The sequence below is a fragment of the Armigeres subalbatus genome, chromosome 2, assembly GCF_024139115.2.
Source record: "Armigeres subalbatus isolate Guangzhou_Male chromosome 2, GZ_Asu_2, whole genome shotgun sequence".
Taxonomy (NCBI): domain Eukaryota; kingdom Metazoa; phylum Arthropoda; class Insecta; order Diptera; family Culicidae; genus Armigeres; species Armigeres subalbatus.
The window spans coordinates 124,172,386-124,184,680 of NC_085140.1; the positions used below are offsets into that span (position 1 = coordinate 124,172,386).

At 38.3% G+C, this 12,295-nt stretch overlaps 1 protein-coding gene across 4 annotated transcripts in view; it reads right to left on the reverse strand.

The window, feature by feature from the left end:
- The window catches only part of LOC134210787 (rho-related BTB domain-containing protein 1), a 136,800-nt gene that overhangs the window by 16,477 nt on the left and 108,028 nt on the right, over positions 1–12,295 (reverse strand). For all 4 annotated transcript variants that reach the window (XM_062687061.1, XM_062687060.1, XM_062687059.1 and 1 more), the window contains exons 4-8: positions 1,954–2,057; positions 826–1,231; positions 576–757; positions 341–490; positions 65–182 (exon numbers count right to left, since the gene is read on the reverse strand). In XM_062687061.1, the coding sequence (XP_062543045.1) occupies positions 65–182; positions 341–490; positions 576–757; positions 826–1,231; positions 1,954–2,057 (960 nt within the window). The remainder of the gene's footprint in view (positions 1–64; positions 183–340; positions 491–575; positions 758–825; positions 1,232–1,953; positions 2,058–12,295) is intronic.

Consider the following 12,295-nt stretch of genomic DNA (forward strand, 5'->3'; position numbering starts at 1 on the left):
AAAGTGGAAAGATGCAGTCGCATCGGACTTCAAGAAGCAAGTCATTGATTTCCACGGATCCTACCTGGAAAATCCTAATACTCTGAAACACTGGATGATGCAACTCACGATAGAGATCCTTCTTCGGCTCCACTGTAGGCAGGGCCTGATAACTAGAGCGCCGCTTCAGTTGTTCCCACATTCTGGAAAAGATTCAAGAACATTACAGTTTACTGTTAGTGAAATTGTTACCTGAGATTATCTAAGTTCTAAGTATGTTACTGTTGGTAAATTTAATCGATGATCATTCTCGAAAACCTGACCATGACAGATGCGGAAGTAAATATTTGACAACACAAACCTATTGGGAGCTTTGTTCTGTTCGGCTCGAATGAGACACTCGGTATCTTCATTGAAGTCCGCTGTCGTCGATTCGCCAAACGTTGAACTAACCATACTGGACTCGCTGCTACTGCGGGCACCCATATCGGAGATGTCCATCGTCAGTAACCTGTCGTTTAGGTGGGAAGAGAGTGCTTAGTATTGCAACTGGTTCGCCCGTTTCCGACTAGACGGATGGAATTGTCAATGCTAACCTATGAAATGCATTAGAACTACTAGCTAACATAAATCTATGTACGGAAAAACGTATAGTACCGACAATTAATACTAAATCTGTATAGCACTGCGAATTGAACATGTTTAGCATATCTTTAGTATGTGTGCCGGTAATGACTGTTACTTCCGGTGGTGGAGGTTTGGGCGGTCGGAATGGTGCCTATGGAAGAGAAGAAAATTCGTATAAATTAATATACAGAGCTCGTCGACCATTTCACTCGATCTTACTTGCAAAAGCGGCCGCTGCACCCGCTTCAGATTGGTCATCCAAAACCGGTGTTCACGACGGGCTATCAGTGCGGCACGGATTGCATTCTCGAACACCTCGTTCACGCCAAAGTACGTAAACACGCTCGTTTCATAGTAGGCGACACCGAGCTCTTTGGCCACCGCACGTGCTTCGTCCGGCATCACCAGGTCGCTCTTTCGGGCGGCCCGCACGAAGGGACTCCGATCGCCGAAGTAGGACAGATAGGTCTCATCTCGATACATATACCGAAGGTCGTTCTTACAGCCGACTAGAATCACAGGAGTATCTGGACAGAATTTTCGTATCTCCGGGTACCACATGGCGCGGCAATTGCGCAGTGACACCGGATTCGCTATCGAAAAGCATAGCAGCACAACGTCAGATCTGAAAGAAACGAAATTTATTTTTTTTTAAATTGAAAGTACTTTAAAACCTAAAAAACCCCAACCTAATTCACGTAGTAATACTGCCTTTCTCGCGGCCGAGACACCAACCTTATATACCATTTTCTTTATAACTTCTAAACGCAACTTGTTACTAAATAGTGATCAACAAGGCTTTGCCTTCTGTCGAAAAAAAGGAAGAAAAGTTGTCTAATGTCTTAGCTTTCGTGCACACACGTACACACAGATATATATACACATACAGACTCACGGACAGACAGACATTTGCTCACCTTGTCGAGCTGAATTGATTGGGTCTGTGGGTCTCCGAAGCTTCTATGAAAAGGTCATTTTCAGAGTGGAATGATAGCCTTTCAACTTTGTTGTACGAGAAAGCCAAAAATAAGACTCATTTATATTTCAGTCTAACTAGTGTGAAATAGTGATGTAAAGGGTAAATCATTAACAATAACTAACTACTTTCCGTTTCAGTTTATGTATACTTCTTAAATTCAGTGTACATAATAAATTAATTCCATAACGCTACTCATTGCATTGCTAAAGATGGTTCGATTGTATCTCCGCATAAATTATCGGAAGCACCAGACCGGCATCTGACGAATACAAATCGCCTCCCAAAAATAGTACCACCCTCGTCATTCTTGTATAACATGCCTGATTCCATTTCTAAACCCATTATTCAACATTCTGAGATATACTCACCGTCCGTACGCAAAGCGCCGGTCCTTGTCGTGGTCACCGAAGGTATCCCAGAGTCGCAGTGAGACGTTGACACTGTCTACGATTTCCCACGAGCGTTCCAGTACCTGCATCGCCGAGCCGCATGTGTGCATCCCGAATCACAAACATGGTGCAGCAAAAAAGAGAAAAGAATTATAGGACCAAAAACAAAGCTCATTCAGAATGTGCTAAAAAGTTATAAATTATCTCAAGCTAACAAGCCGACGACAACAATGTGCAAGGACAGCTGGAAAGAGACAGATGGATGGGAAAAATGTAGACCGAGATTTATGACCCCAGATGTTGTGGATAAATAAAACGATTATCCCTGTCCGATAAGAACCCGTTGAAGGCTTAACGGGTGTAATTTGTGTGCAGTTCAATTAGCACGTTTAACGTTGGATGGATATGACAAAGGATGGATGCGACACAAAAATGCGGAAACGAAAGGCAAATGCCCTAGCATGGAAAGTTTCATGAGTAATAATCCATTTGGAAACAACCACGCTCTGCGACGAATACCAGCCATAAGTATGAATTCTTTGTGCTAAACGAAATTTTTCGGCAACAAACATATAAGTGAGAAAAATTATTAACTCCAATAGGTTTGTATTCTTCAGATTTTTTCAGCAGTTTAAGCAGCAAACACATGAAATAACCAAAGAAATTGGTGGGTTATTCTCTTCATTCGAGATGGATGAAGTCGTGGCCGTGGTTTGGGAAATGGATTCATTGTTTTATTATCGAACTAAGACCGAAGTGACGAATGCAATTTATAAATCCACAATAACACTATTCTATTATGGCCGCACTATCACGCAGAATTGTAACGATTGATATCCACTATGAAACAATTTTTTGCGGACGTCTCACCAACGCAGAGTTGAAAACTTTTGCATTCGGGCGTTTCACCACGCAGAATTATCATCCACAATAACAACATATTTTTACGGGCGTCCCATCAACGCATAAGAAGACTATCTTGAATGCGGGCGACACTCCACGCAGAATTGCGATGTATCTAATCCACAATAACACTATTCTTGCGGACGTTAAACTAACCCAGAGGAAGCAACTCATGTATGCGGGCGTCCTACCACGCAAAACTGTGATCCATTCGATGTACAATTACATCTTTTTTTTTCTTGCGAGCTCCTTACCAACGAAAAAGAAAAGACTCTTGTAGGCAGGCATATCACCACGCAGATTTGTGATCCATGCGATCCCCAATTATACCATTCTTCTTGCGGGTGTCCACCAACGTAGCAAAGGAAGAAACTCTTGTATGCAGGCGTCTCACCACGGAGAATTGTGATCCATTCGATCCATAATGCACCATTCTTAGTGCGGGCATCCACCAATGCAGAGGGAAAAAATCTTGTATATAGGCGCCTCACTTACGCTTTTTCTCTTGCGGACGTCGCACTTTGGACAATTACACTATTTTCTTGTGTGCTGGCATCCTACCAAGCATAATTGTGATGCATTCGATCCACAATCACACAATTTTTCTTGCTGGCGTCCTGTGATCCATCCAATCAACAATTACACCATTCTTCTTGTGATCGTCGCACCAACGCAGAGTAGAAACCTTTTGTATGCGAGCGTCTCACTACGCACGCTATGTTTAAAGGCAACTATTATGCAAAGTGAATGCACCTCGCAAGTTAAGACTTTAGATCAAAGTTTTTGACCTCTAGTTTAAGGATCTGTGTCGATTAAAATATTTCATCGGTGAAGGTAATATTTTTACCCTAAAAACATTATCTGATTTTTTAATATTTTTTTGAAACAAGTTATATAAAATCCAACCACTATTTTTTTTCCTGATGCTTTAAGAAACATTTTCATATAAAAATATTTTTCATATGATGAAAATAGTAGAAGTTATATTAAAATTACTGCCAGTTCTAAATGAACTTAAGGTTTATTATGAATAGATCTGGAGCCTTCCTTAGCCGTGCGGTAAGATGCACTGCTACACTGCAAGACCATGCTAAAAGTGGCTAGGTTCGATTCCCGGTCTTGTCTAGGAAATTTTCTCGCCTTCCCTGGGCATAAAGTATCATCGTAGTCTCATGATATACGAATGCGAAAATGGTAACTTGGGCTAGAACCCAATAATATCTATGTAGAAACCTCGCAGTTAATAACTGTGGAAGTGCTAAATAATCACTAAACTCCGAGGCAGCATTTGTCAGAGTGATTGATGTAATGCCAATAAGAAGAAGTATCATTAAATTTCAGAACATAATAGAACTTTTTAACATTTCGAATCAACGAACTACGAAACTACGAACTAGTTCAAAGTAGTATTTATGTTCTGTATTTCAAACTTGATTTAGCCTCAATGGACGTCTGCTTTGTTTGACCACTTGTATATGCTACCATAGTGGATAACAGTTTACTTGCATTCTGTTCATGGTTATCTGGCATTTTGTAGTTTTGCTAGATAGTATAAACATTTTTGTGAATGGCTTCCGTTGTTTGCTCCGTGTACTTTGTAAAGCCTCTCTGTGATGCACTCAAAACATTCAAGAACATATAATTTTAAAATATGAAATTTTTCGGTGATTGGTAACCCGGCTGCTATCCAACTGTCACAAAAAGCTCTTATGGCGTCTGAATAGAAGTCAAAAACAGCAATCAACTACCTGTGGTAGACTCTCCAATACTTTATAATAACCATTGCATTATTTTCCTTTCAAAACACTCCGTAGTACTAAAAGACTTCAGCAGTAACGCCCTGTGAAACCAAGTTGAACGTGATGGGTTGAGTTGCCCTCTGATGTCCAGACTTCAGATTTGTCTTGATGGTTTTTTTGCTACAGGGTCGAAAATTTTGTAGACCAATCCCGCCAGCTAATGTAGCGCTGGAGGAGGGATTTTGTCTAAAATTGTGTCATAGTCTCCTCCTTCCAGAAGATGATTACGAACACAATTGAAATATAATCGAGCATCTTTCTTGACCTGTCCAGCATTGAATTCTGTTTCTATGGTAATAAGTGGACGGTGCAGGTTTGCTGGTTTTGCCTTTCTCGTACAACTAAGTTGTACCGAAAGGCTATCATTTCACTCCAAAATCGAACTTTTTATAGAAGTCTCGGAGACCCATAATGTTATATACCAATCGACTCAGCTCGTCGAACTGAACAAATGTCTGTCTGTCCGTGTGTATGTGTGTGTGTGTGTGCACACGAAAACCGAAAAACATTAGCCAATTTTTCATATAGTAATTCTTAACCGATTTTCTCGCAACAAGTTGCATTCGACAGGGGACAAAGCCTTGTTGATCACTATTGAATTTGATAACGATCGACCTATGCGTTCAAAAGTTATTAAGAAAATGTAATCAAACTGTATAAGCGCCATATAAGGTTGGTGTCTTGGCTAAATGCGAGAAAGGCAGTATCACCACTCGGTGAATTAAGTTGGGTTTTTAATAGACAATTAGACACGTATGAGATATGCAGTTACACAAGAATTTGCTATCGAAAAATGAAATATATGTCCAGTGTCAACAGTATTTATAGTATAACTTCTACTATTTTCATCACATGAAAAATATTTTTATATGAAAATGTTGCTTAAAGCATCAGGAAAAAGTGGTTGGATTTAATAAACTTGTTTCAAAAAAATTCAAAAAAATCAGATAAGGTTTTAAGGGTGAAAATATTACCTAAAATTGTAAAAAAGTCAAAATTTCACCGATGAAATATTTTAATCAACACAGATACTTAAACTAGAGGTCGTAAACTATGATCTAACGGCTTAACATCCGAGGTGCATTCACTTTGCATAGTAGTTGCCTTTAAACATAGCGTGCTACGTAAAATTATGATTCATCCTATCCACTACTACACCATTCTTTTTTTTTTTTTTTTTTTTTTTTTTTTTTTCACTAATTTTATTTGCTAATGATCTAATACATGCATTTATCTCTTAGACTAGGTGTTCCGTGTTTTCTTAACACTATCATCCTTATTTGCTATGTTACGCTTTTAGATATTATTAATACATTTCAATTGCCTCTGGCAGTTACGATATTTCCTCTGGTTGAATTGAACCATGTTGGAATTTCAATGTTTTCAACTTAAACTAAATTTAACCTAATTTATACTAAGGGTATACAAGGAGCTAATGGTTGCAATAGAAGATTGCATCGATTTTTGTCTGAAATTGGAAATTATTTTGTTGGACATTTGTTGCAATGCCTCAATATTAGAAATCCTATGAAGTTTATTGGTACTATACCACGGAGGTAACTACAAAATCATTTTCAAAATTTGATTTTGAATTGTCTGAAGTGCCTTTTTTTCTGGTATTGCAGCAACTAGTCCATATTGGCACAGCATATAACATGGTTGGTCTTTTTGTTTTCAAATCAAACATTTGTTCTTAAGACAAAGTTTTGATTTTCTGTTTATAAGTGGATATAGACACTTAATATATTTGTTACATTTGGCTTGAAGGCCTTCAATGTGATTTTAAAGTTAATTTTTGATCTAGCAGAAGTCCTAAATATTCAGCTTCGCCAATTAATTGGAACCCCATTCATAGTGACAATATGTCTGCTAGAAGGTTTCAAATAAGAAGCTCTCGGCTTATGTGGGAAAATTATAAGCTGAGTTTTGGAAGCATTCGAGGAAATTTTCCATTTTCGCAAGTAAGTGGAGAAAATATCCAAACTTTTTTGCAATCTACTACAAATGACACGAAGGCTTCGCCCTTTGGCTGAGAGACCTGTGTCATCTGCAAACAAAGATTTTTGACACCCTGGTGGTAAATCAGGTAAGTCAGAAGTAAAAATGTTATACAATATGGGCCCCAGTATGCTGCCTTGGGAACACCAGCTCTAACAGGTAATCTATCAGATTTAGAATTCTGATAGTTTACCTGCAGTGAGCGATCTGATAAATAATTTTGGATCAGTTTAATAATGTACAGAGGAAAATTAAAATTCATCAATTTTACAATCAAACCTTCATGCCAAACACTATCAAATGCTTTCTCTATATCAAGAAGAGCAACTCCAGTCGAATATCCTTCAGATTTGTTGAGCCGAATTAAGTTCGTAACTCTTAATAACTGATGAGTGGTTGAATGCCCATGGCGAAAACCAAATTGCTCATCAGCAAAAATAGAATTGTCATTAATATGAACCATCATTCTATTTAAAATAATCTTTTCAAACAGTTTGCTTATTGAAGAAAGCAAACTGATTGGGCGATAACTAGAAGCCTCAGCTGGATTTTTGTCCGGCTTCAAAATTGGAACAACTTTGGCGTTTTCCATTTATCTGGGAAGTATGCCAATTGAAAACATTTGTTAAATAAATTAACCAAAAAGGATAAATAGCACTCAGGACGATTTTTTGATAAGTATGTAGAAAATACCATCATCACCCATCATATTTTTAAATTTTCTAGTAATAGATCTCACTTCATCCAAATTAGTTCCCAACGAAGGGTCAAAACATTATCTTGGTTGAGAATGTCTTCGAAGCTTCGTGTAACCTGATCCTCAATTGAACTAGTGAGACCTAGACTAAATTTATGTGCACTCTCTCACTTCTGAGCAAGTTTTGAGCCTTTTCGCCATTTGTTAATAAAATTGTATTTCCCTCTTTAAGCGCTGGAATTGGCTTTTGAGGTTTTAAGAATTTTCGTTAATTTCCAAAAGGGTTTCGAACTGGGATCCAACTTCGAGACATTATTCTCAAAGTTGGTATTTCTCAGAATAGCGAAACGTTTTTAATTTCATTTGCAAATCTCGCCAAATAACTTTTAAAGTAGGATCGCGAGTTCTTTGGTATTGCCTTCGCCTCACATTTTTAAGACGGATCAGTAGCTGAAGATCGTCGTCAATAATAATGGAGTTGAATTTAATTTCACATTTAGGAATTGCAATGCCTCTGGCTTCGACAATTAAATTTGTCAAAGATACGAGAGCATTATCAATATCACTTTTGGTATCGAGAGGAATATCAACATCAAAATTCCTATCGATATACGTTTTATATAAATCCCAATCAGCTCTATGATAATTAAAAGTAGAGCTGATTGGATTATAAATGGCTTCTTGTGAGATTTCAAATGTCACAGGAAGGTGATCAAAGTCAAAGTCAGCATGAGTTACCAATTGGCCACACAGCTGACTTGAATCCGTTAAAACTAAATCAATTGTAGAAGGATTTCGACTGGAAGAAAAACAAGTTGGTCCATTGGGATATTGAATAGTATAATATCCCGCAGAACAATCTTCAAATAAAATTTTACCATTGGAATTGCTTTGAGCATTATTCCATGAACGGTGTTTGGCATTGAAGTCACCAATTACGAAGAATTTAGATTTGTTGCGAGTCAGAATTTGAAGATCAGCTTTCAACAAATTCTTTTGCTGCCCATTGCATTGAAAAGGCAAGTAAGCTGCAATGAAGGAAAATTTTCCAAAATTTGTTTCAACAGAAACTCCCAAGGTTTCAAAAACTTTGGTTTTGAATGAAGAAAATAATTTATGTTTGATACGTCTATTGATGACAATGGCGACCCCACCACAGGCGCTGTCAAGACGATCATTTCTGTAGATAAAATAATTTGGATCTCTTTTAATGGAGAGTCCTGGTTTTAAATAGGTTTCTGTTATAATGGCAATATGCACATTATGAACTGTTAGGAAGTTGAATAATTCATCTTCCTTACCCTTTAGAGAGCAGGCATTCCAATTTAGAACTTTCACACAATTATTTGGATCCATTGAAACGGAGTCCGATAACAATTTTTGTGTGTACTTTATACCAACCTGAACAGCTTCTGGAATGGTATTTGCTTTGAACATTGCATCAATCATGTGATGCAATTGTTCAGTTAAAAAATCAAAATCGGAAGCAGTCATGCTACCTGAATCGGCAACATGACCATTATTTCCCGTTGGGACATGGGTATAAACCTCATTTTGAGAAGAGAAATTTTGTCTACCAGCAGCGATGTTTGCATACGTAGGTACACTCGAAAAACTGGAATTTACTGAAGTGCTTGCTACCCGTTGACGAGCGGCAAAGTTTGTTTGTGAATTGTGGTGGGTATGAATTGCTCGACCGGTAACTGGTTTCGAAATTTGAGCGTTTGAAAATTTCTACCCGTCGAATCTGGGATCCGATTGGAATTTCCCGTCATCAATTTTGCACGGGAATTCAAAACTTTTTTGCGTGAAGGGCATTCCCAGAAATTGGATTTATGATTACCCCCACAATTTGCACACTTAAATTTATTGGAATCTTCTCTCACAGGACAAGCGTCCTTGGCGTGAGAGGTTCCACCACAAATCATGCATTTAGCATCCATGTGGCAATGTTTGGTTCCGTGACCCCACTTTTGGCACTTACGGCACTGGGTGGGATTTTGAAAATTTTCCCCAGGCCTGCGGAAATGTTCCCATGTAACACGGACATGGGACATAATACAGGCCTTTTCCAAACTTTTCATATTATTTAGTTCACTTTTGTTAAAATGAACTAAATAAAATTCTTGAGAAATGCCCCTTTGGGAAGTACCAGAGTGGGATTTCTTTTTCATCTTAATTACTTGGACTGGTGAAAATCCAAGTAATTCAGAAATTTCAATTTTAATCTCATCCAGTGATTTGTCATCACTGGGCAGCCCTTGCAAGACAACTATGAACAATCGTTCAGTTTTGTCGTCGTATGTGAAGAATTTATGGGGCTCCTCAGTTAAATACTGAAGAAGGTGTTTGCGATCGACAAAGGATCCCGGCAAAACGCTGCAGTCACCTTTCCTAGCAATCTGAAATGAAACCTTGTTCCCTGATCCTTGAGGTAACTCAAGATTTCATTCCGAAAGCCAGAAAACTTGGCAACAGATACCACAATTGGCGGAATCCGTTGTTTCTTCGCATGAATCGAATCACCTGGGCTAGAGGTAGATTCGATTTTCTCAAATTCGTCATTAATCAAATCGAACTGATTGCTCAGTTCGATAGGAGAAAAAATAATGTCAACGTTAGATTTAGAAGGACTATCTGAAGTCTCCAGCTTCCTTCTATTTTCCCGCGCTTGGGCAGGACGGTCTTAAAACCTTGTTTCTTTGAAAGAAGTGGAGAATTCAGAGACTCCCCCCTCCCTCTTGTTTTTATTAATGCTCATTGCTGAGCGTGGAGACGTGACCTTCTAAGAGGTTTTTTTCCCAGAACGGTGTCCCTGCAGGATTACCACCGCTTGTCGGAATTTTACTTCCGCAAACGGGTCCAACGTAAAACGAAGGCACGGGTCCTTGCAAAGATCGTAACGGGATCAGTGGGTAGAAATAGCGCTAAGAAGCACCGTTGAAATTAAAATAGCTTCGGGTAGTATTAAAAACTTCCTTCCGCAAAGAGAAAGAACCGCACAGCACGAAAGCACGATGCGGTCTGATACACTACACCATTCTTATTTCGGGCGTCCCACCCACGCATAGGAAGATCTATTGTATGCGATCCATCTGACCCACAATTACAGGGGTTAGATAATATTGACATAGGCAACATTTTGTCGAAAGTCAAATCAGCATAACTTTGCTTGTTATGCAAAATTATACGATTCTTCTTGCGAGTGTCCTGCCAATGCAAAGAAAAAAATATCTTGTATGCGGGTGTCACACCACGAAGAATTTCATTTCACCAACGCAAAAGAAGAAATTCTTATATGCGGGCGTCACACCGCACATATTTGTGAACCATTCGATCCACAATTACACCATTTTCGTTGCGGGCAGCCTACAAACTAAATAGAAGAAACTCTTGTATGTGGGCGTCACGCCACGCAAAATTATGATCCATCAGATTCACAATTACACCATGATTCTTACGGACATCCCTACGCAGAGTAGAAACCTCTTGTATGCGAGCGTCTCACTACGCAAAATTGTGAACCATCCTATCCACTACTACACCATTCTTGTTGCAGGCGTCCCAAGCAGAGGTATGAGATCCATTTGACCCACAATTACAGGGGTTAGATAAGATTGAGATAGGCGACATACGACAGAAACCTTTTTCAAAATTGGACGCGCAAGTGCACACTTTAAAGAACTTCGAAATAAATCCTATCTGTCTATTTGCCTTCGATATTATTGATGCTCGATGCAGATCAAATGCTAATTGAGGAGGTTAGAAGCAGAGGGGTGTAAGTGACATTTTGGTCAATTTTAAGATGATTACAGCAAAAAATGCTTTGGTTTCAGAGCTTTGCGGCAATATATTGAAAAACTATGTACGTTCTTTGTGAAAAATGTGAAAATTCACAGAAAATTAGTCATATTTTAAATTTCGATACGATTGGCATGGAACGAAAAAATATTGAAAAACTTTACACTAACTTTTCTCAAAACTTTGACTCCCTCAATTTTGAGTCTGACCAAACGCCAAGATCCGTGACCATAATTTTTTTTTTCTAGATATGAGGAATATGAATCATGTTCGGAATTTGAGTCAAAACGGTAATTTATTAAAGTAAGCTTGTGTCGTTTATTCTTTGCTGATATACTGTTGAATTAACTGCACAAATAATGAGTAAAAATCGACCAAAGCGTAACAATCAAAATCCATGTTTTCAGTCTATGTCTATGCTGATACGCCCTTTTCAAATGATTCAAATTATCTATATTTGCAGTATAATTTATGCGACAGAAAACTTCAAATACAGCGCGGCGTGGGTTCGCTGAATTGCAAAGATGCAATGTTTGGGTTAGTTGACAACTTGTGACTCGAATTTTTCAATTGTTAGATAGTTTTTCGCATCAAGATTTATCGCACCAAGAAACGACAAAATGAATCTGAGTCAATAAGACTCAAATCTGGGTAAATTTGACTTCTCTATCACAGATATCAACATGGCGGTTGAAAATCCTCCTTTTTCAATGAGTGAAAGTAAAGTACGAATGGTGAAACAATTGATGAGAGCCATTTATAAAACGTTTGGTAAATGAATGCGGTCAGGAAAATGTATTCATCTTCCAATTTCTAACAAAATAAATAAATTCAAGGTCGAAAAGATCTGTGTAAAATTCACTCAGCCCATCTCACATACATGTTTACTAGAGTGGGGCACTGTTATATGAAAAAATGCAAACTTCATCCAATCTAGTTAAATCAAGGATTTTCTGAATCGTTTTGGGACGCTAATCAAGTGTACAAAAGATTGGCTCGATTGGTTGCGTCCCCGCTTTCCACATCGCGTTTGAAATTTATATGGAAAGTAATATGGGAAAACGTTCTTTTTCGCATTTCTGCTCCAAGCGATTTCAATTTATCGTCAATCACGTGGTTCATA